This window comes from Schistocerca serialis, chromosome 8, assembly GCF_023864345.2.
Source record: "Schistocerca serialis cubense isolate TAMUIC-IGC-003099 chromosome 8, iqSchSeri2.2, whole genome shotgun sequence".
Classification (NCBI taxonomy): domain Eukaryota; kingdom Metazoa; phylum Arthropoda; class Insecta; order Orthoptera; family Acrididae; genus Schistocerca; species Schistocerca serialis.
In genome coordinates this window covers 434,048,445-434,073,625 of record NC_064645.1, presented here as the reverse complement: position 1 = coordinate 434,073,625, position 25,181 = coordinate 434,048,445, and the positions used below count along the sequence as shown (strand labels likewise).

At 43.1% G+C, this 25,181-nt stretch overlaps 1 protein-coding gene across 4 annotated transcripts in view; it reads left to right on the top strand.

The window, feature by feature from the left end:
* LOC126416674 (uncharacterized) overlaps nucleotides 1-25,181 on the top strand; it is a 213,201-nt gene that overhangs the window by 73,759 nt on the left and 114,261 nt on the right. For all 4 annotated transcript variants that reach the window (XR_007575492.1, XM_050084477.1, XM_050084476.1 and 1 more), the window contains exon 5: nucleotides 24,770-24,975. Coding sequence is in view for 3 of the 4 variants with exons in the window: in XM_050084477.1 (XP_049940434.1) it covers nucleotides 24,770-24,975 (206 nt within the window). In the remaining variant the exon portion in view is untranslated. The remainder of the gene's footprint in view (nucleotides 1-24,769; nucleotides 24,976-25,181) is intronic.

The window sequence follows — 25,181 nt, the reverse complement described above, 5'->3', positions numbered from 1 at the left end:
TTGTAGTACCTGCTGAAGCTCTTGCAACAGGTGTTATTTGTAGGAAATAATCATTCCACCTCATTTCCATTTCTCACTGCACATGCACTTCTGAAATCTGTATTCTATTACTTCATCTCGTATAAAATAAAACGTCAATATTATGGAAAGGATAGATTGCTACTCACCACATGGCAGGAATATATGGTGAGTAGCAATCTATCCTTTTCATAATATTGTCAGTACTCCATCCTGGATTTGCCTTTGTTTGATATAGTAAAATGAGGTATTCTTGATGTTTCAAGATATTTCTACTTATGTAACCATTTTCTTGCCCTGTTTTGCTTGAGGTTGTCACTGAATAGTTACACTAACATGTATAAGTTTTGTTCTTGTTTGGTAAAGTATTATGTGGGCAGCTAACCCCTTTATCATCATGAACACTTTCCTTTACTTTTAAACATGCAGTACTGTTGATGAACAATATCGTCTCTGACAATGTTCTGTACATAAACAGCGCAAAGTTCATAATTAGTAACAGTGCAGTGTTTTTTTTTCACATCTGTGTATTTGCTTCAGTATCAGTACTGTGTGTCACTCTCTTCTCTGCTTCTTGTTGTACAAACCGATGTAACTTACTTTCTAGATAAAGTAAATGGTCTCTCTAAATATTTTATCATATTCAGCAAAAAGAAATGAAATTTCTGTTGCTGACTCATCAAAATTGCTTTCAGCTACAATTGCATGGGTGGGATCATACTTATTATGCAGTGGTAAAATTATTTATTTGGGTAGATAAAAAAAATCTACTCACCAAATGGCGCCAGAACACACACAAAAAAGACTGTTATGATTGGCGAGATTTTGCAGCCAGTGGCTCCTTCTTCAAGCAGAAGGGTTGAAGGGGAAGGAAAAGGACTGGAGAGGTTGTTTTATTAAACAGTGGAGCATCCAAAGTGGTGGTTGGGATGGAATGCAAGTCCCAAGACTCCTGTTCCCTACTGATGTAACTTCCAAGGAGAAACATAATTTCTCCATTGTCATGGTGTCATTTTTGCTGCAGTTGCTGTTCGAGCCACATAATAAAGAACAAATATTATCAGACAGGTGTCTCTTATTGACATGATTCATATAGCAACAGTCTATCGGATTAGCATTGGTGCTGCTGGCATAAATAACTCATATTGCCAACAAATGAAATGGAACCCATGTATTATGCTTCATACAGAGATCAAACTGATGTTGAAAGCTAGTGACTGCTATATGTTTTATATCATTGAAGTTGACGTCACTTTACAAATTGGCTGTGTGGTATTGGTATAGTTTACTGCAATTTACATAAGTTATCTCACAAATATGATGTTAAAAATAAAATAGGTTAATAATGATACAATGGCTGCTACAATATTGTTTGATCCCAGAGGTTGGCGAGGGATAAAGTAAAAATAGTATTTGTGTAAAAATTTTTCTGTTTCTCTTGACTGACGTCTAAAGCATATCTTTAAGTGAAATTTTCTTGAAATGAAACAGCCTCAGTTGCAGAATCTCTCTTAATTACAGGAAATTACATGTTTCACGCTTTTGGGGCATCATCATATTGATGTAAGTGTGAACATGACAATAGTGAGGCATATGCAGATTAAATGGGTAAATAGAGTTAATATAAAAAAACAAAAGAAACAAAACAAAAAAGAGCCACTAAATGGGTAAATAGAGTTAATATATATACACTCCTGGAAATTGAAATAAGAACACCGTGAATTCATTGTCCCAGGAAGGGGAAACTTTATTGACACATTCCTGGGGTCAGATACATCACATGATCACACTGACAGAACCACAGGCACATAGACACAGGCAACAGAGCATGCACAATGTCGGCACTAGTACAGTGTATATCCACCTTTCGCAGCAATGCAGGCTGCTATTCTCCCATGGAGATGATCGTAGAGATGCTGGATGTAGTCCTGTGGAATGGCTTGCCATGCCATTTCCACCTGGCGCCTCAGTTGGACCAGCGTTCGTGCTGGACGTGCAGACCGCGTGAGACGACACTTCATCCAGTCCCAAACATGCTCAATGGGGGACAGATCCGGAGATCTTGCTGGCCAGGGTAGTTGACTTACACCTTCTAGAGCACGTTGGGTGGCACGGGATACATGCGGACGTGCATTGTCCTGTTGGAACAGCAAGTTCCCTTGCCGGTCTAGGAATGGTAGAATGATGGGTTCGATGACGGTTTGGATGTACCGTGCACTATTCAGTGTCCCCTCGACGATCGCCAGTGGTGTACGGCCAGTGTAGGAGATCGCTCCCCACACCATGATGCCGGGTGTTGGCCCTGTGTGCCTCGGTCGTATGCAGTCCTGATTGTGGCGCTCACCTGCACGGCGCCAAACACGCATACGACCATCATTGGCACCAAGGCAGAAGCGACTCTCATCGCTGAAGACGACACGTCTCCATTCGTCCCTCCATTCACGCCTGTCGCGACACCACTGGAGACGGGCTGCACGATGTTGGGGCGTGAGCGGAAGACGGCCTAACGGTGTGAGGGACCATAGCCCAGCTTCATGGAGACGGTTGTGAATCGTCCTCGCCGATACCCCAGGAGCAACAGTGTCCCTAATTTGCTGGGAAGTGGCGGTGCGGTCCCCTACGGCACTGCGTAGGATCCTGCGGTCTTGGCGTGCATCCGTGCGTCGCTGCGGTCCGGTCCCAGGTCGACGGGCACGTGCACCTTCCGCCGACCACTGGCGACAACATCGATGTACTGTGGAGACCTCATGCCCCACGTGTTGAGCAATTCGGCGGTACGTCCACCCGGCCTCCCGCATGCCCACTATACGCCCTCGCTCAAAGTCCGTCAACTGCACATACGGTTCACGTCCACGCTGTCGCGGCATGCTACCAGTGTTAAAGACTGCGATGGAGCTCCGTATGCCACGGCAAACTGGCTGACACTGACGGCGGCGATGCACAAATGCTGCGCAGCTAGCGCCATTCGACGGCCAACACCGCGGTTCCTGGTGTGTCCGCTGTGCCGTGCGTGTGATCATTGCTTGTACAGCCCTCTCGCAGTGTCCGGAGCAAGTATGGTGGGTCTGACACACCGGTGTCAATGTGTTCTTTTTTCCATTTCCAGGAGTGTATATATTGAAAATGTCTGCTTGTGTCTGTGTATGTGCGGATGGATGTGTGTGGTGTGTGTGTGTGTGTGTGTGTGTGTGTGTGTGCGCGAGTGTATACCTGTCCTTTTTTCCCCCTAAGGTAAGTCTTTCCGCTCCCGGGATTGGAATGACTCCTTACCCTCTCCATTAAAACCCACGTCCTTTCGTCTTTCCCTCTCCTTCCCTCTTTCCTGACGAAGCAACCGTTGGTTGCGAAAGCTTGAATTTTGTGTGTATGTTTGTGTTTGTTTGTGTGTCTATCGACCTGCCAGCGCTTTTGTTTGGTAAGTCTCATCATCTTTGTTTTTAGATATACTTTTCCCATGTGGAATGTTTCCCTATATATATATATATATATATATATATATATATCTGTGTGTGTGTGTGTGTGTGTGTGTATAATAGAGGGAAACATTCCACGTAGGAAATATATATCTAAAAACAAAGATGATGTGACTTACCAAATGAAAGTGCTGGCAGGTCGACAGACACACAAACAAACACAAACATACACACAAAATTCAAGCTTTCGCAACAAACTGTTGCCTCATCAGGAAAGAGGGAAGGAGAGGGAAAGACGAAAGGCTGTGGCTTTTAAGGGAGAGGGTAAGGAGTCATTCCAATCCCGGGAGCGGAAAGACTTACCTTAGGGGGAAAAAAGGACGGGTATACACTCGCACACACACACACATATCCATCCACACATATACAGACACAAGCAGACATATTTAAAGACAAAGAGTTTGGGCAGAGATGTCAGTCGAGGCAGAAGTGCAGAGGCAAAGATGTTGTTGAATGACAGGTGAGGTATGAGTGGCGGAAACTTGAAATTAGCGGAGATTGAGGCCTGGTGGATAACGGGAAGAGAGGATATATTGAAGAGCAAGTTCCCATCTCCGGAGTTCGGATAGGTTGGTGTTAGTGGGAAGTATCCAGATAACCCGGATGGTGTAACACTGTGCCAAGATGTGCTGGCCGTGCACCAAGGCATGTTTAGCCACAGGGTGATCCTCATTACCAACAAACACTGTCTGCCTGTGTCCATTCATGCGAATGGACAGTTTGTTGCTGGTCATTCCCACATAGAATGCGTCACAGTGTAGGAAGGTCAGTTGGTAGATCACGTGGGTGCTTTCACACGTGGCTCTGCCTTTGATCGTGTACACCTTCCGGGTTACAGGACTGGAGTAGGTGGTGGTGGGAGGGTGCATGGGACAGGTTTTACACCGGGGGCGGTTACAAGGGTAGGAGCCAGAGGGTAGGGAAGGTGGTTTGGGGATTTCATAGGGATGAACTAAGAGGTTACGAAGGTTAGGTGGACGGCGGAAAGACACTCTTGGTGGAGTGGGGAGGATTTCATGAAGGATGGATCTCATTTCTGGACAGGATTTGAGGAAGTCGTATTCCTGCTGGAGAGCCACATTCAGAATCTGATCCAGTCCCGGAAAGTATCCTGTCACAAGTGGGGCACTTTTGTTGTTCTTCTGTGTGCGGTTCTGGGTTTGAGAGGATGAGGAAGTGGCTCTGGTTATTTGCTTCTGTACCAGGTCGGGAGGGTAGTTGCGGGATGCGAAAGCTGTTGTCAGGTTGTTGGTGTAATGTTCCAGGGATTCCGGACTGGAGCAGATTCATTTGCCACGAAGACCTAGGCTGTAGGGGAGGGACCGTTTGATGTGGAATGGGTGGCAGCTGATGCCACTTCCTTATACACAAATATCCCGCACGTCCAGGGCCTCGCTGCGATGGAGCACTTCCTTTCACGCCGATCACCTGTCACCCTACCTAAAACCTCTTTCCTCATTACCTTAGCCAGCTTCATCCTGACCCACAACTTCTTCACTTTTGAAGGCCAGACATACCAACAATTAAAGGGAACAGCCATGGGTGCCAGGATGGCCCCTTCGTACGCCAACCTATTCATGGGTCGCTTAGAGGAAGCCTTCTTGGTTACCCAGGCCTGCCAACCCAAAGTTTGGTACAGATTTATTGATGACATCTTCATGATCTGGACTCACAGTGAAGAAGAACTCCAGAATTTCCTCTCCAACCTCAACTCCTTTGGTTCCATCAGATTCACCTGGTCCTACTCCAAATCCCATGTCACTTTCCTTGATGTTGACCTCCACCTGTCCAATGGCCAGCTTCACACGTCCGTCCACATCAAACCCACCAACAAGCAACAGTACCTCCATTACGACAGCTGCCACCCATTCCACATCAAACGGTCCCTCCCCTACAGCTTAGGTCTTCGTGGCAAACGAATCTGCTCCAGTCCGGAATCCCTGGAGCATTACACCAACAACCTGACAACAGCTTTCGCATCCCGCAACTACCCTCCCGACCTGGTACAGAAGCAAATAACCAGAGCCACTTCCTCATCCTCTCAAACCCAGAACCTCCCACAGAAGAACCACAAAAGTGCCCCACTTGTGACAGGATACTTTCTGAAACTGGATCAGATTCTGAATGTGGCTCTCCAGCAGGGATACGACTTCCTCAAATCCTGTCCAGAAATGAGATCCATCCTTCATGAAATCCTCCCCACTCCACCAAGAGTGTCTTTCCGCCGTCCACCTAACCTTCGTAACCTCTTAGTTCATCCCTATGAAATCCCCAAACCACCTTCCCTACCCTCTGGCTCCTACCCTTGTAACCGCCCCCGGTGTAAAACCTGTCCCATGCACCCTCCCACCACCACCTACTCCAGTCCTGTAACCCGGAAGGTGTACACGATCAAAGGCAGAGCCACGTGTGAAAGCACCCACGTGATCTACCAACTGACCTGCCTACACTGTGACGCATTCTATGTGGGAATGACCAGCAACAAACTGTCCATTCGCATGAATGGACACAGGCAGACAGTGTTTGTTGGTAATGAGGATCACCCTGTGGCTAAACACGCCTTGGTGCACGGCCAGCACATCTTGGCACAGTGTTACACCGTCCGGGTTATCTGGATACTTCCCACTAACACCAACCTATCCGAACTCCGGAGATGGGAACTTGCTCTTCAATATATCCTCTCTTCCCGTTATCCACCAGGCCTCAATCTCCGCTAATTTCAAGTTGCCGCCACTCATACCTCACCTGTCATTCAACAACATCTTTGCCTCTGCACTTCTGCCTCGACTGACATCTCTGCCCAAACTCTTTGTCTTTAAATATGTCTGCTTGTGTCTGTATATGTGTGGATGGATATGTGTGTGTGTGTGTGCGAGTGTATACCCGTCCTTTTTTCCTCCTAAGGTAAGTCTTTCCGCTCCCGGGATTGGAATGACTCCTTACCCTCTCCCTTAAAACCCACATCCTTTCGTCTTTCCCTCTCCTTCCCTCTTTCCTGATGAGGCAACAGTTTGTTGCGAAAGCTTGAATTTTGTGTGTATGTTTGTGTTTGTTTGTGTGTCTGTTGACCTGCCAGCACTTTCATTTGGTAAGCCACATCATCTTTGTTTTTAGATATATATATATGTGGATGGATATGGGAAAAATATATCTAAAAACAAAGATGATGTGACTTACCAAACGAAAGCACTGGCATGTTGATAGACACACAAACAAACACAAACATACACACAGAATTCAAGCTTTTGCAACAAACTGTTGCCTCATCAGGAAAGAAGGAAGGAGGGAAAAGACGGAAGGATGTTGGTTTTAAGGGAGAGGGTAAGGAGTCATTCCAATCCCGGGAGCGGAAAGACTTACCTTAGGGGGAAAAAAGGACAGGTATACCTCGCACACACACACACATATCCATCCACACATATACAGAGACAAGCAGACATATGTAAAGACAAAGAGTTTGGGCAGAGATGTCAGTTGAGGCGGAAGTAAAGAGGCAAAGTAAAGGCCTCGACTGACATCTCTGCCCAAACTCTTTGCCTTTACAAATGTCTGCTTGTGTCTGCGCATGTGCGGATGGATATATGTGTGTGTGTGTGTGTGTGTGTGTGTGTGTGTGTGTGTGGGGGGGGGGGGGGGGGAAGTGAGTGTATACCTGTCCTTTTTTCCCGCAAGGTAAGTCTTTCTGCTCCCGGGATTGGAATGACTCCTTACCCTCTCCCTTAAAACCCACATCCTTTCGTCTTTCCCTCTCCTTCCCTCTTTCCTGACGAAGCAACCATTGGTTGCGAAAGCTAGAATTTTGTGTGTATGTATGTGTTTGTTTGTGTTTCTATCGACCGGCCACTGCTTTCGTATGGTAAGTCACATCATCTTTGTTTTATATATATATCATACACACAAAATTCAAGCTTTCGCAACAAACTGTTGCCTCATCAGGAAAGAGGGAAGGAGAGGGGAAGACGAAAGGAAGTTGGTTTTAAGGGAGAGGGTAAGGAGTCATTCCAATCCCGGGAGCGGTAAGACTTACCTTAGGGGGAAAAACGGACAGGTATACACTCGCACTCACGCACATATCCATCCACACATACAGACACAAGCAGACATATTTAGGAGACAAAGAGTTTGGGCAGAGATGTCAGTCGAGGCAGAAGTGTGGAGGCAAAGAAGTTGTTGAAAGACAGGTGAGGTATGAGTGGCGGCAACTTGAAATTAGCGGAGATTGGGGCCTGGCGGATGACGAGAAGAGAGGATATACTGAAGGGCAAGTTCCCATCTCCGGAGTTCGGATAGGTTGGTGTTGGTGGGAAGTATCCAGATAACCCGGACAGTGTAACACTGTGCCAAGATGTGCTGGCTGTGCACCAAGGCATGTTTAGCCACAGGGTGATCCTCATTACCAACAAACACTGTCTGCCTGTGTCCATTCATGCGAATGGACAGTTTGTTGCTGGTCTTTCCCACATAGAATGCATCACAGTGTAGGCAAGTCAGTTGGTAAATCACGTGGGTGCTTTCACACGTGGCTCTGCCTTTGATCGTGTACACCTTCCGGGTTACAGGACTGGAGTAGGTGGTGGTGGGAGGGTGCATGGGACAGGTTTTGCATCGGGGGCGGTTACAAGGATAGGAGCCAGATGGTAGGGAAGGTGGTTTGGGGATTTGATAGGGATGAACTAACAGGTTACGAAGGTTAGGTGGGCGGCGGAAAGACACTCTTGGCGGAGTGGGGAGGATTTCATGAAGGATGGATCTCATTTCAGGGCAGGATTTGAGGAAGTCGTATCCCTGCTGGAGAGCCACATTCAGAGTCTGGTCCAGTGCGGGAAAGTATCCTGTCACAAGTGGGGCACTTTTGTGGTTCTTCTGTGGGGGATTCTGGGTTTGAGTGGATGAGGAAATGGCTCTGGTTATTTGCTTCTGTACCAGATCGGGATGGTAGTTGCGGGATGCGAAAGCTGTTGTCAGGTTGTTGGTGTAATGCTCCAGGGATTCCGGACTGGAGCAGATTCGTTTGCCACGAAGACCTAGGCTGTAGGGAAGGGACCGTTTGATGTGGAATGGGTGGCAGCTGTCATAATGGAGGTACTGTTGCTTGTTGGTGGGTTTGATGTGGACGGACGTGTGAAGTTGGCCGTTGGACAGGTGGAGGTCAACGTCAAGGAAAGTGGCATGGGATTTGGAGTAGGACCAGGTGAATCTGATGGAACCAAAGAAGTTGAGGTTGGAGAGGAAATTCTGGAGTTCTTCTTCACTGTGAGTCCAGATCATGAAGATGTCATCAATAAATCTGTACCAAACTTTGGGTTGGCAGACTTGGGTAACCAAGAAGGCTTCCTCTAAGCGACCCATGAATAGGTTGGCGTACGAAGGGGCCATCCTGGTACCCATGGCTGTTCCCTTTAATTGTTGGTATGTCTGGCCTTCAAAAGTGAAGAAGTTGTGGGTCAGGATGAAGCTGGCTAAGGTAATGAGGAAAGAGGTTTTAGGTAGGGTGGCAGGTGATCGGTGTGAAAGGAAATGCTCCATGAATAGGTTGGCGTACGAAGGGGCCATCCTGCTACCCATGGCTGTTCCCTTTAATTGCCCTGGACGTGCGGAATATTTGTGTATAAGGACGTGGCATCAATGGTTACTAGGATGGTTTCCGGGGGTAACAGATTGGGTAAGGATTCCAGGCGTTCAAGGATATGGTTGGTGTCTTTGATGAAGGATGGGAGACTGCATGTAATGGGTTGAAGGTGTTGATCTACGTAGGCAGCGAGGCCCTGGACGTGCGGAATATTTGTGTATAAGGACGTGGCATCAATGGTTACAAGGATGGTTTCCGGGGGTAACAGATTGGGTAAGGATTCCAGGCGTTCAAGGAAGTGGTTTGTGTCTTTGATGAAGGATGGGAGACTGCATGTAATGGGTTGAAGGTGTTGATCTACGTAGGCAGAGATACGTTCTGTGGGGGCTTGGTAACCAGCTACAATGGGACGGCCAGGATGATTGGGTTTGTGGATTTTAGGAAGAAGGTAGAAGGTAGGGGTGCGGGGTGTCGGTGGGGTCAGGAGGTTGATGGAGTCAGGTGAAAGGTTTTGCAGGGGGCCTAAGGTTCTGAGGATTCCTTGAAGCTCTGCCTGGACATCGGGGATGGGGTTACTTTGGCAAACTTTGTATGTGGTGTTGTCTGAAAGCTGACGCAGTCCCTCAGCCACGTACTCCCGACGATCAAGTACCACGGTCGTGGAACCCTTGTCCGCCGGAAGAATGACAATGGATCCGTCAGCCTTCAGATCACGGATAGCCTGGGCTTCAGCAGTGGTGATGTTGGTGTAGGATTAAGGTTTTTTAAGAAGGATTGAGATGCAATGCTGGAAGTCAGAAATTCCTGGATGGTTTGGAGAGGGTGATTTTGAGGAAGAGGAGGTGGGTCCCGCTGTGACGGAGGACGGAACTGTTCCAGGCAGGGTTCAATTTGGATGGTGTCTTGGGGAGTCGGATCATTAGGAGTAGGATTAGGATCATTTTTCTTCATGGCAAAGTGATACTTCCAGCAGAGAGTACGAGTGTAGGACAGTAAATCTTTGACGAGGGCTGTCTGGTTGAATCTGGGAGTGGGGCTGAAGGTGAGGCCTTTGGATAGGACAGAGGTTTCGGATTGGGAGAGAGGTTTGGAGGAAAGGTTAACTACTGAATTAGGGTGTTGTGGTTCCAGATTGTGTTGATCGGAATTTTGAGGTTTTGGAGGGAGTGGAGCTGGAAGTGGGAGATTGAGTAGATGGGAGAGACTGGGTTTGTGTGCAATGAGAGGAGGTTGAGGTTTGCTGGAAAGATTGTGAAGGGTGAGTGAGTTGCCTTTCCGGAGGTGGGAAACCAGGAGATTGGATAGTTTTTTGAGGTGGAGGGTGGCATGCTGTTCTAATTTACGATTGGCCTGTAGGAGGATGCTCTGAACAGCAGGTGTGGACGTGGGAGAGGAAAGATTAAGGACTTTTATTAAGGATAGGAGTTGACGGGTGTGTTCATTGGCTGAGTTGATGTGTAGGTGAAGGATTAGGTGGGTGAGGGCAATGGATTGTTCAGTTTGGAACTGGTATAGGGACTGATGGTTGCAGCCAGAGATGGGAACTTTAAGTGTGAGGCCTTTGGGGGTGATGCCAAATGTCAGACAAGCCTGAGAAAATAGAATATGGGAGTGTAGTCTGGCTAGGACGAAGGCATGTTTGCGGAGGGAATGTAAATAAAACTTAAAGGGGTCGATGTGGGGGTGTTGTGAGGGTGACATGGTATTAGAAGGTGGAAAGTGTAACATGAGGTGAAATGAAAAAGAAAATAAAAATATATGGGGAGAGATAAAGGTGAACCGGAAAGTAACTGGAGATCTGGAATGAAAAAAGGCGAGAAGGTGTTGGTTACAGCTGGGCTATGTTGGACTTGGGTTGATAGACAACGATGTGCATAAAGGTTAGGTGGTTGTGTTTCCGCCAAAACACGTTAAAGGACGGAGAAATTCGGGAAAATTTCCTACCCTCTGGCTCCTATCCTTGTAACCGCCCCCGATGCAAAACCTGTCCCATGCACCCTCCCACCACCACCTACTCCAGTCCTGTAACCCGGAAGGTGTACACGATCAAAGGCAGAGCCACGTGTGAAAGCACCCACGTGATTTACCAACTGACCTGCCTACACCGTGATGCATTCTATGTGGGAATGACCAGCAACAAACTGTCCATTCGCATGAATGGACACAGGCAGACAGTGTTTGTTGGTAATGAGGATCACCCTGTGGCTAAACATGCCTTGGTGCACAGCCAGCACATCTTGGCACAGTGTTACACCGTCCGGGTTATCTGGATACTTCCCACCAACACCAACCTATCCGAACTCCGGAGATGGGAACTTGCCCTTCAGTATATCCTCTCTTCTCGTCATCCGCCAGGCCTCAGTCTCCGCTAATTTCAAGTTGCCGCCACTCATACCTCACCTGTCTTTCAACAACTTCTTTGCCTCCACACTTCTGCCTCGACTGACATCTCTGCCCAAACTCTTTGTCTTTAAATATGTCTGCTTGTGTCTGTATGTGTGGATGGATATGTGTGTGAGTGCGAGTGTATACCTGTCCTTTTTTCCCCCTAAGGTAAGTCTTTTCGCTCCCGGGATTGGAATGACTCCTTACCCTCTCCCTTAAAACCCACTTCCTTTCGTCTTCCCCTCTCCTTCCCTCTTTCCTGATGAGGCAACAGTTTGTTGCGAAAGCTTGAATTTTGTGTGTATGTTTGTGTTTGTTTGTGTTTGTTTGTGTGTCTATCGACCTGCCAGCGCTTTCGTTCGGTAAGTCACCTCATCTTTGTTTTTATATATAATTTTTCCCACGTGGAATGTTTCCCTCTATTATAATTATATATACACACACACACACACACACACACACACACACACACACACACACACACACACACACACACAGTTACAGTTTCAGGCTTTGCAGCCATCTCTACAGTTAATTTTGTAAGGAACCATCGCCTTATTGTCATGGGATGAGTAAAAGAACTACAGAACTTCGAACTGGGAATACAATGTCAAGTATTACTACATTGTCAGCTGGACAGGAAAACTGTGACAAACTAAGAGAAATTAAGAAATATTATATAACGTGGAACCAATTGCGTTCCGGCAAACACAGCATGGACCATTGCGTACAGCTGGCAAATAGCGGACAATGTGGTCAAGAACAGGATATGTCAGCCCTCCAAGCCGGCCACACAAACACAGAGCTGTAGAGTCAACATTATGACCATAATACTAGACATTAAAGGCAGATTGCGTTGGCTAACCGACGTGCTTACAAAAAGTGACTGCGTCACTCTGGATCATGGGGTCCTGAGTTCGATTCCCGGCTGGGTTGGGTATTTTCTCTGCCTGGGGACAGGGTGTTTGTGTTATCATCATTGTTTGTGACAGTGGCTAGATTGGATTGGGTAAAAAAAATTGGACTGTGTAAAAATTGGGACTTCGTACGGGCTCCGATGATGACTGCGCAGTTGAGTGCCTCACAAACCAAACATTGTTGTCATAACTAAATCACATCTGCGGAAGACAAATTAGGTAAAACACTGACTTATTAAAATTGAATTTAGTGCAAGAATATTAATGAAATAGGCCCAAAAACACAAAATTGGTATGGTAAAAAGAAATCTATTAAGTATAAAATTTTTTAAAACTGTCAAGCAGTAGATCATAAAAGACACTAAAACATTAGTCAAACCAATAAAATCAGTAAAAGGATGAGTAAGAAGTGAAAAAGTAGTGTGGCATTCACAGTAAAAGCTACTGGTGTGCTGGAAAATTGGGTTCCATAATATCATAATAAGACTGGTTTCTGCTAACCAGTTGATCATTCAACAAAATACATTTCTCTGTACCGGAGTGTTTCAGAGTCTCAATTTCCTCTAAAAGATTTAGCCTTTTCCCTTTACTGGTGGTATGGAGTACATGTAAATTGCTCAATGTCAGGGAGTGGTGCCCACTAGATTTTAGGTGCCCTGCAAAGGCCGACTTCTGTTTAATTTGTCCATACTCGTTAAGCAATAGTTCACTGAATCTGATGTGAAACTTCATACCAGTCTGGCCCACGTATGAAACTTCACAATCGATGCACTCTTTTCTGTAAACCCTGGATCTGGCGTATTTGTCTGTAGTAGCTATTTCATTACGGATGTTTCGATGCTAGACTTTGTTTGTCGATGAAAATGTGGCATCCACACCATTTTTTCTAAATTTATTTGTAAGGCCATACGATAAGGTGCCTACAAAAGGTATTTTAACAAATCTGGTTTTCTTGGGTAACAGACGTAATGGAAGGTTTGATTCATCAGGATCGGTTTTTTGTTGATACAAATCATCTATGATGTTGGGATTGTATTTACTGCTGAAGACAATATGCTTAAGGTTAGCCATTTTCTGAAGCATATAACAAGTGTGGGGAGTCATGCAGATAATGTGGAAGGGATACCTCCTCTTATTTATTGCTCACAAGTGTAGTGAGCTGTGTCTGCAGATGTTTGGGTGACTGGTGCACAAATCATGATCATTATTTTGGTTACAACAGGGTCCACAGCCATCACAGTTTTCTTCATTAGATGAACTAACTTGCACTTTACTTTCATTCCATTGTTGTACAGTTTTTGCTATTGAGGCATTTTCAAATACATGCATAAATAGAACCCACCCTAAAAAGCTGAAAACTCACATTACACTAAGTACAGATAGCTGGTTAAAGCTAATGCTTGACATTCAGTAAAAAGCTGGTTAAAGCCCAGAACTGATGGCAGTGAGATTTTTGGGGTAAATTTAAGCGTATATCGAAATGGTGGGCTAGTGGTAAATGGAGGTGGTGGATTTGTCACAGTAGACAAGAAACTCAAATGCACTGAGATAGAGAATGAAGTTGTGTGCGAGATTGTCTCAGCAAGACTCAGTATGAAAGGTGGCCATAAACTTCAATCAGGTACTTCCATGGACCCCCAGAGTTACATCCAGATGTGACTAAAAACTTTAGAGAAAATGTAAGTTCACTAATATGTACATTCCCCAATTAAATTGTCATCATTGAAGGAGACTTCAGTCATCTAATAATCAGTTGGGAGGATTACAGTTTTGTACGACAAGATGTTCTGCAAAACTTTTCTAAATGTGTTCTCTGAGAACTACATCAAACAGATTGTTCTGAAACCTGCTCATGATGGAAATGTATTGGACTTAATAGCAGCCAATAGACTTGACCTCTTTCATTCTTATCCACATAGAAACTGGTACCAGTGACCATGAGGCAATTGTAACAACAATGATTACAGTAGTGCAAAAGGCAACTAAAACAAGTAGAAGGATTTATATTTTCAGCAAACTATATAAAGAGGCATCAGTGTTGAATATCAAAAAGGAACTCGAAGTATTTACCTCTGGAGAAGAGCATGTATGAATTGTTCACAATAACATGACGATTTTACTGATGCTGCCAAAAGCGGAGAAAATCAACACTATTTGAAAGATATTCATTTATCTCTGTGTGATGCCAATGTTAACCTGCCCCTAGATGCAAAGTGTTACTGTGTAAATTGTTAAGAGTAACCTTGCTGGCACTGTGGCAAGCAGCCGGTGCTGCGGTCCCCTCACCGTTCCTTCAGTGGCCGTGGTAACAGAATATTATCAAAGGACCTTTCCCAAAACCTAAAGATATTCTGCTCATATGTAACAGCTGTCAATAACATTCTTCTGGGTTTGAGGACGCATTGTCAACTATAAAATTCTGATATTTCGGCGACTATTGCAAGATGCCTTCCTCATGATGTATTGCTAACAAAAAAATGTGGCCTCAAACCCAGAAGAATTTTATTGACTGTGACAATGGTTGCGGAAGTCTACGTTTACATATGTAACAGCTAATTAATTTGTGTTATTACATATGAACATTTTAATACATACATAATAAATAAGCACTGAATGCAAACATAATTAACATTTTAAAAGAAATAGGTGCTGTTTGTGGTAGCAAAGTTAGTGTCCAGATAATCATCGACTAGACAGAGACTTAAATAAAGTGACGGTGGCAAAGCAAATGCAGAGACAGTGAACTCAGATTTCAGATGATCATTTACATACAAAAACCACTCTGCCACAGGCCGTGCATTATGAACAGGTGCTCGATCATGTTGAAAGATGCAATCGCCATCCCCAAATTGCTCTTCAACAGTGGGAAGTAAGAAGGTGCTTAAAACATCAATGTGGGCCTGTGCTGTGATAGTGCCATGCAAAACAACATGAAAAACATGAAAAACACAACCACACCGTAACACGCCCACCTCTGAATTTTAATGTTGACACTACACACGCTGGCAGATGACGTTCACTGGGCATTTGCCGTACCCACTCCCTGCCATTGGATTGCCACATTGTGTACCATGATTCATCACTCCACACAACGTTGTTCCACTGTTCAGTCGTCCAATGTTTACGCTCCTTACAGCAAGTGAGGCGTTGTTTGGAATTTACTGGTATGATGTGTGGCTTATGAGCAGCCAGTCGACCATGAAATCCAAGTTTTCTTACTTCCTGCCTAACTGTCATAGTACTTGAAGTGGATCCTGATGCAGTTTGAAATTCCTGTGTGATGGTCTGGATAGATGTCTGCCTATTACACATTATGAGCCTCTTCAACTGTCGGCGGTCTCTATCAGTCAACAGACAAGGTCGGCCTGTACGCTTTTGTGCTGTACGTGTCCCTTCATGTATCCACTTCACTATCACATTGGAAACAGTGGACCTAGGGATGTTTAGGAGTGTGGAAATCTCACTTCCAGTTGTGACACAAGTGACACCCAATCATCTGACCATGTTCGAAGTCCATGAGTTCTGCGGAGCACCCCATTCTGCTCTCTCACAATGTTTAATGACTTCTGAGGTCGCTGATATGGAGTACCTGGCAGTACGTGGCAGCACAATGCAACTAATATGAAAAATTATGTTTTTTGGGGGTGTCCGGATAATTTTGATCACATAATGTAAGTATTAGTGCCACTGGTGTTGAGAAATGGTTGATATCGCTAAAACTGGTCAAAGCTCCATGGGCCACTGCAATTCATATCAGATTCTACGCCACATTTGTGGCTGAGTTGGGCCCCTCTTTTAACTGTATTCTAACATAGATCACGTGAACAAAAACTATGCCCGGTAATTGGAAGAAAGCACAGGTCACGCTCATTTAGAAGAAGAGTAGCAGAGGTGATCCACAAAACTACCATCCAGTGTCCTTGACACCTATTTCCTCCAGAATCTTCCAACATATTCTGAGCTCAAATGTAATTAAGTATCTCAAACAGAGTTCAATTCCAAGCAGCATGGGTTCTGAAAATGTGATCATATGTAACCCATCTTGCACTATTCTCACATGACATCCGGAAAACCATGGATCATTGTAGTCAGGTAGATGCAGTATTTCTTATATCCAAAAAGCATTTGACTCGATACCACATAATGCTTATTGTCAAAAGTACCATTGTGTGTGGTATCAAATGAAGTAGCACCTGAATTGAAGAGTTTTTGGTAGGACGCAGCATGTTATCTTGGATGGAGAGTCATTGACAGATGTAGAAGTAACATCGGGTGTGTCTCGGGGAAGTGTTTTGGGACACTTGTTGTTCATGTTATATGTTACTGACCTTGCAGGTAATATTAATAGTAACCTGAGACATTCTGCAGATGACGCAGTTACTTGCAATTACTTACAATGAAGTGCTGTCTGAATGAAGCTGCACAAATATTCTGTTAGGTTTTGATAAGATTTCATGGTGGTGCGGAGATAGCCAACTTGCTTTAAATGTTAAAAAATGTGTAAAATTGTCCACTTCACAAAACAAGAAAATTTTGTATCCTATGACTACAGCATCAGTGACTAATAGTTGGACTCAGTCAACTTGTGCTCATATTTTGGCTTAACACTTTGTTTAGATACGAAATGGAATAGTCACATAGGCTCAGTTGTAGGTAAAGCAGGTGGCAGAGTTCGATTTATTGGTAAGTACCAGGGAAATGCAGTCAGTTTACGAAGGAGATAGCTTACGAATCTCTGTAACCCATCCTACAATATTGCTCAAGTATATGGGATCTAGATAGGACTAACGGGGGATATTGGCTGTATACAGAGGAGGACAGCATGAATGGTCAGATTTGCTTGACTCGTGGGAGTCTTTCACAGTTAATGCTGAAGAAACTGAACAGGCAGACCCTTGAAGATAGACACTAACTATCCTGAGAAAACCTACCAGCTCTAGATGATGAATCTTGGACTAATTATGGTACAACCCCCTACATGTTACTTCTGGAAGGATCAGGAGGACAAGATTAGAGTAGTTATAGCACACACAGAGACATTTAAACAGTCATTATTTCCACCCTCCATACATGAATGTATTTTGAGCAAGTCCTAATAATAGTGCAGTGGGACATACACTCTGCTATGCACTTCACAGTGGTTTGCAAAGTGTGGATGTTGAGGTAGATGAAGAAATTATTATATTTGAGTCAGAGTCCAAGAACTCATCAGCATGTACATGTAATAATTAGTTTGTTGGAAATTGGACTCATTATCAGATTTCATAGTCAGTAGTTTTCCAGTGTACCACTTAAAACTGTGTGATGTGCTAGACTATGTATAGTAATATCTAGTACAAAATACTGTTACATCCTGTTGACTATGTTTCGCTCTTCATCAGTTGTGTGACATGTTGGTGCCTGGGTTAGTGGATACCTCACTATCAACACACCAGTGAATTCTGGAGTCAACAGCACTTTGAACAAGGAATAATTTTACAAGTGTAATAAAGCACCTTGTGATTTTCTAGAGTGGAAGGAGTAGATGTGGGAAATGGATGAGAGATACCCAGTTAGTGGAGCAATAATTACTAATAGAAAATTATTGTATCAATCTGTTATCTCTCTCTCTCTCTCTCTTTTTTTTAATCACTGATACTGAGTTGGATGGAGGTTCAGAGTCCCCATTAAACTATTGGTCCCCCTACAACTAGCTAGGTAAGTTAGTTTGAAGGTTGGAAGAAGGGAGTGACATTCCTAGAGCTACGTGAAATTCGCATATGCTATAAATGTGAAGTGGTTTGGAAGAAAAAAAAACATGGTTACTCCAGTGCTACTTGGGTATAATGCATCAAGTTTTTGAGCAATTTCAAAGTGCAATAAAATGCAAATGGTATACTGCAGCTAAATTTACTAAAATTAGTATAATTCACCATTGTTGTTGTTGTTGTTGTTGTTGTGGTGGTGGTGGTGGTGGTGGTGGTGGTCTTCAGTCCAGAGACTGGTTTGATACAGCTCTCCATGCTACTCTATCCTGTGCAAGCTTCATCATCTCCCAGTACCTAGTGCAACCTACATCCTTCTGTATCTGCTTAGTGTATTCGTCTTTTGGTCTCCCTGTACGATTTTTACCCTCCAAACTGCCTTACAATAATAAATTTGTGATCCCTTGATGCCTCAGAGCATGTCCTACCAACTGATCCCTTCTTCTAGTCAAGTTGTGCCACAAATCCCTCTTCTCCCCTATTCTGTTCAGTATCTCCTCATTAGTTATATGATCTACCCATATAATCTTCAGCATTCTTCAGTAGCACCACATTTCGAAAGCTTCTATTCTCTTCTTGTCCAAACTATTCATCGTCCATGTTTCACTTACATACTTTGCCACACTCCATACAAATACTTTCAGAAATGACTTCCTGACACTTAAATCTATACTTGATGTTAACAAATGTCTCTTATTCAGAAACGTTTTCCTTGCCATTGCCAGTCTACATTTTATATCCTCTCTACTTCGACCATCATCAGTTATTTTGCTCCCCAAATAACATAACTCATCTGCTACTTTAAGTGTCTCATTTCCTAATCTAATTCCCTCAGCATCATCCAATTTAATTTGACTACATTCTATTATCCTCATCTTGCTTTTGTTAATGTTCATCTTATATCCTCCTTTCAAGACACATTCCGTTCCATTCAACTGCTCTTCCAGGTCCTTTGCTGTCTCTGACAGAATTACAATGTCATCAGCAAACCTTATAGTTTTTATTTCTTCTCCATGGATTTTAATTCCTACTCCAAATATTTCTTTTGTTTACTTTACTGCTTGCTCAATATACAGATTGAATAACATCGGGGAGAGGCTACAACCCTTTCTCACTCCCTTCCCAACCACTCCTTCCCTTTCATGTCCCTCGACTCTCCTGCCACCTTCAGAATTTGAAAGAGAGTATTCCAGTCAACATTGTCAAAAGCTTTCTCTAAGTCTGCAAATGCTAGAAACATAGGTTTGCCTTTCCTTAATCTTTCTTCTAAGATAAGTCATAGGGTCAATATTGCCTCGCGTGTTCCAACATTTCTACAGAATCCAAACTGATCTTCCCCGAGGTCGGCTTCTACCAGTTTTTCCATTTGCCTGTAAAGAATTCACATTAGTATTTTGTAGCTGTGACTTATTAAGCTGATAGTTCGGTAATTTTCACATCTGTCAACACCTGCTTTCTGTGGGATTGGAAGTATTATATTCTTCTTGAAGTCTGAGGGTATTTCGCCTGTCTCATACATCTTGCTCACCAGATGATAGAGTTTTGTCAGGACTGGCTCTCCTTAGGCTGTCAGTAGTTATAATGGAATGTTGTCTACTCCTGGGGCCTTGTCTCGACTTAGGTCTTTCAGTGCTCTGTCAAACTCTTCATGCAGTATCATATCGCCCATTTCATCTTCATCTACCTCCTCTTCCATTTCCATAATATTATCTTCAAGTACATCGCCCTTGTATAGACCCTCTGTGTACTCCTTCCACCTCTCTGCTTTCCCTTCTTTGCTTAGAACAGGGTTTCCATCTGAGCTCTTGTCGTCTATCCATCTATCCATCCGTGCTTAGCCATTTTGCACATCCTGTTGATCTCATTTGTGAGACATTTGTATTTCTTTTTGCCTGCTTCATTTACTGCATTTTTATATTTTCTCCTTTCATCAATTAAATTCAATATGTCTTCAGTTACCCAAGGATTTCTACTAGCCCTCGTCTTTTTACCTACTTGGTCTTCTGCTGTCTTCACTATTTCATCTCTCAAAGCTACCCATTCTTCTTCTACTGTATTTCTTTCCTCCATTCTTGTCAATTGTTCCCTAATGCTCTCTGTGAAACTCTCTACAACCTCTGGTCCTTTCAGTTTATTCAGGTCCCATCTCCTTAAATTCCCACCTTTTTGCAGTTTCTTCAGTTTTAGTCTACAGATCATAACCAATAGATTGTGGTCAGAGTCCACATCTGCCCCTGGAAATGTCTTAAAATTTAAAACCTGGTTCCTAAATCTCTGTCTTACCATTATATAACCTATCTGAAACTTTCCAGTGTCGCCAGGCCTCTTCCGTGTACACAACCTTCTTTTATGATTCTTGAACCAAGTGTTAGCTATGATTAAGTTATGCTCTGTGCAGAATTCTACCAGACGGCTTCCTCTTTCATTCCTTACTCCCATTCCATATTCACCTACTACTTTTCCTTCTCTTCCTTTTCCCACTACCAAATTCCAGTCACCTGTGACTATTACATTTTCATTTCCCTTCACTATCTGAATAGTTTCTTTTATCTCATCATACATTTCATCAATCTCTTCGTCATATGTGGAGGTAGTTGGCATATGAACTTGTGCTACTGTGGTAGGCGTGGGCTTTGTGTCTATCTTGGGTACAATAATGCGTTCACTATGCTGTTTGTTGTAGCTTACTTGCGCTCCTATTTTTTTTATTCATCATTAAACCTACTTCTGCAGTACCTCTATTTGATTTTGTATTTATAACCTTGTATTCACCTGACCAGAAGTTGTGTTCCTCCTGCCAACAAACTTTGCTAATTCCCACTATATCTAACTTTAACCTATCCATTTCCCTTTTTAAATTTTCTAACCTGCATTCCCAATTAATGGATCTGACATTCCACACTCCGTTATGGAGAACGCCAGTTTTCTTTCTCCTGATAATGACGTCCTTCTGAGCAGTCCCTCCCCGAAGATCCGAATGGGTGACTATTTTACCTCCGGAATATTTTACCCAGAGGACGCCATCATCATTTAACTATACAGTAAAGCTGCATGCCTGCCCTCGGGAAAAATTACGACCGTAGTTTCCCCTTGCTTTCAGTCGTTCGCAGTACCAGCACAGCAAGGCCGTTTTGGTTAGTGTTACAAGGCCAGATCAGTCAATCATCCAGACTGTTACCCCTGCAACTACTGAAAAGGCTGCCGCTGCTCTTCAGGAACCACACGTTTGTCTGGCCTCTCAACAGTACCCCTCCTTTGTGGTTGCACCTACAGTATGGCCATCTGTATCGCTGAGGCACGCAAGCCTTCCCCCAACCAACCCCAACCCCCAACAGCAAGGTACATGGTTCAGGGGGGGACCACATATAGATGACAAAAGGGCAAAAATTATGACTGTAAACAAATAAATGTTGCATAACTACTGTACATGTGTGCTAGGTATGATGTTCTGCTAACCTGTCCAACAAATATGTATTTACGCTCTACTGAGTTACCACGGAGTATATAAAACAAGTATGCCTGTGTCATATTCCACGTCATTGAAAAGAGAACACTAAATCACAAACGTTTTATTTAGACGTGATAGAATAATGAAGAAATGAAAGTGAGTCAAGAAAAAAGCATCGAATCTAAGATACACAGTAGAAAATCACCATCTGTGGATTACAGAACTTTACTAGATTTAAAATAGGGAAGTACTTTTTTTTCTTTGTTGCATGTGGAATTATTGTAGTGTAAAATTTTTTTATTTGCTGCCTATAAATTTTTTGCTCCTTTATTATTCGCCTCATTCCCTGTACAGACATAAATACAGTATCCTTGCGCTAAACACAAAAATGTTTGATATGATAGTGACAAATATACGTTGGTTACTTGAGTTTTGAAATGGCTGTTTTTTCTATTATCTGCTGTATTCTTTACTCTTTATTTTTCATAATTATTGACCAAGATTTTCTAAAATAGAAGTAAAGCTACTTTTTGAGTATTTTCGCCAGACAGATAACTGGAAATTCACACTGTTAATTAACCAATATGATTTAATGTTTTGTTAATTCGCGATAAGTGAACAATGCAAAAGAAAAAATCAATTTTATGATAAGAGATTTGGTTGGATTGTTTAAGTGTATAAAGACATCAAAAATATAAACGCTAATTAGAATTTCAAAAGCTAAATTTTCAAGGTTTATTTGCTGATTTCATGTAGCTCTACATCTACATCGATACTTCGCAAGCCACCATATGACATATGGTAGAGGGTATCCTGTACTACTATTTGTCATTTGATTTCCTATTCCACTCACAAACAAAGCAAGTGAAAAACGACTGTCTCTATGCCTCTGTGTGAGCCTAATTTCTCATATCTTTTTCTTCATGATCCTTATGAGCAATGTGTGTTGGTGCCAGTAGAATCATTCGGCAATCTGCTTCAAATGGCGGTTCTCTAAATTTCCTAAATATTGTTTCTCGAAAGAATGTCGCCTTCCTTCCAGCAATTCCCATTTTAGTTCCTGAAGCATCTCCTTAACATGTGCTTTTCAAACCTACAGGTAACAAAGCTAGCAGCTGTCCTCTGAATTGCTTCGATGTCTTACTTCAATCCGACCTGATATGGATCCCAGACTTTCAAGCAGTACTCAAGAATAGATTGCACCAGCATCCTATATGTGGTCTCCTTTACAGGTGAACCGCTCTTTCCTACAATTCTCCCAACAAACTGAAGTTGACTATTTGCCTTCCCTACCACAGTTCTCATGTGCTCGTTCCATCTCATATCGCTTTACATCATTAAGCCCAGATATTTGAATGACTTGACAGTGCCAAGCAGGACACAAGTAATATTGTATCCAAACATTACGGGTTTGATCTACCTACTCATCTACATTAACTTCCATGTGTAGGGCTAGCTGCCACTCATCACACCAACTGGAAATTTTGTCAAACTCATCTTGTCTCTTCCTACAGTCACTCGACTATGACACCTTACGGTACACCATGGCATCATCAGCAAACAGCCACAGATTGCTACCCACACTGTCAGTGAAATCACTTATGTATTTACAGAAGAACAGTGGTCCTATCTACTTCCCTGGGGCACTCCTGATGGTACCCTTGTCTCTGATGAACACTCACCGTCGAGGACAACATACTGGGTTCTTATTATTTAAGAAGTCTTCGAGCCACTCACATATCTGTGAACTTATTCTGTATCCTCATACCTTCATTAACAGCCTGCAATGGGGCACCGCGTCAAATGCTTTCCGGAAATCCATAAATATGGAATACACCCATTGCCCTTCATCCATAGTTCCCAGTTATCATGTGAGAAAAGGACAAGCTGAGATTTGCATGAGCGGCACTTTCTGAAACCATGCTGAATCATGAACATAAGCTTCTCAGTCTCAAGAAAGTTTATTATATTCCAGAGTCTCCTGTGCTTTGGTCCAGTCGCTTGGGACTTTGTGCTGGGTGAGAGATTCATGATAAATGCAAGCTAAGTAAAGGGCTAGTGCCATAGAGTACTCTTTGTAAAATCAAACTGGGATTCCATCTGGACTTGGTGATTTATTTGCTTTCAAATCTTTCAGTTGTTTCCCTATGCCAGGTACACTTATTACTATGTCATCCATATGGGAATCTGTCCGATGGTCAAATGATGATATGTTTGTACGATTGTCCTGTGTGAATGATTTCTTGAACTTGGAAATTTAAAACTTCTACTTTTGTTTTGCTATCTTCAACTGCCACACCAGACTGGTCAACAAGGGACTGAATGGTAGCCTTAGACCCGCTTAGCAATTTTACATACAACCAGAATTTTCTCAGTTTCTCTGCCAGATCTTTTGCTATGGTGGGACAGTGGCAGTAGTTGTATGCATCGTGCATAGAGATCTTCAGACGCATGAATCTCCACTAATCTTCGCTTGTCTTCATTTATGCATTCCCTTTTGAACCAAGAGTGCAGCAGCCTCTGCTTCCTCAGCATCCGCTAAATTTCGTTATTAACCCATGGTGGGTCTTTTCCATCCTTTAACCACTTACTAGGCACATACATCTCTAGACCACAATTTACAGTCTGCTAAAACTTTGCCCATAATTCCTCTCCATATATCTTACTGGATCTATGTGATGCCAATTCACCATCTAAGTGAGATGTTCATCTGCTCTATCTAGCACAAACACTCTCCTAGCCTTCTTGACTGTTTTATTGACTTTCGTTATCATAGTTGCTATAATGACATCATGATCGCTAATCCCCACTTCTATACTGACATTGTCGATAAGGTCTGGTCTATTTGTAGCTGCAAGGTCTAAGATATTTGCAGTGTGTGGGCTACCGAGCTAGCTCAAGACAATTTTCAGAAAAATTGTTCAAAAGTATTTCGCATGACTGTCTATCTGTACCCCCACAATGAATCCATAGACAGCCAAGTCTATACTTGGCAGGTCTAGATGTACCACTTCCAATAGGACTGTGCCTTGCATTACGTAAAAAAGGGAAAGGCAATGACTCACATGTAGCAGACTTATGTGTGGTGCATACGCACGTATAACAGAAAACAATGGTCACTAGCTTTAAAGTTTTAAGAAGTGTTCAAAATTTATAGTTTTTTTTTTTTTTTTGTTTGTAAACAGTCTTCCTGTAACATAATTTTCTGCCAACAGGTCCAAAAAAAACCAAATGCAGTGTCCCTATCCTTATGACTAGAAGCAGAGAAGAACGTGAGAGATTAATAACAGAAAAGGTGGCAATTATATTGATGGGCAAAGAAGATGAAACAGAAACTTGTCAAATATCTGAAAAATCATCTGATCCAAAATGTAGAAAGCAAACATTGAGTTCAAAATACCTACTCAAGTTTTTGAATAAGGTCTGTGGTACTTTTTATGAGTCAGATAGTGATGATACAAAATATCAAGTGGCTAAGTTTCAAAACTATAACTTTCTTGTAGATTAAGTCATTATTTTTTGACCAAAAATCCTCTGTAACCTTTTTGTTACACAGTTTGTATTAAATATCTTAAAAATGATAAATAGGCCTTTATTCTGTGTGCAAAGCAAAAATGACAACAGACT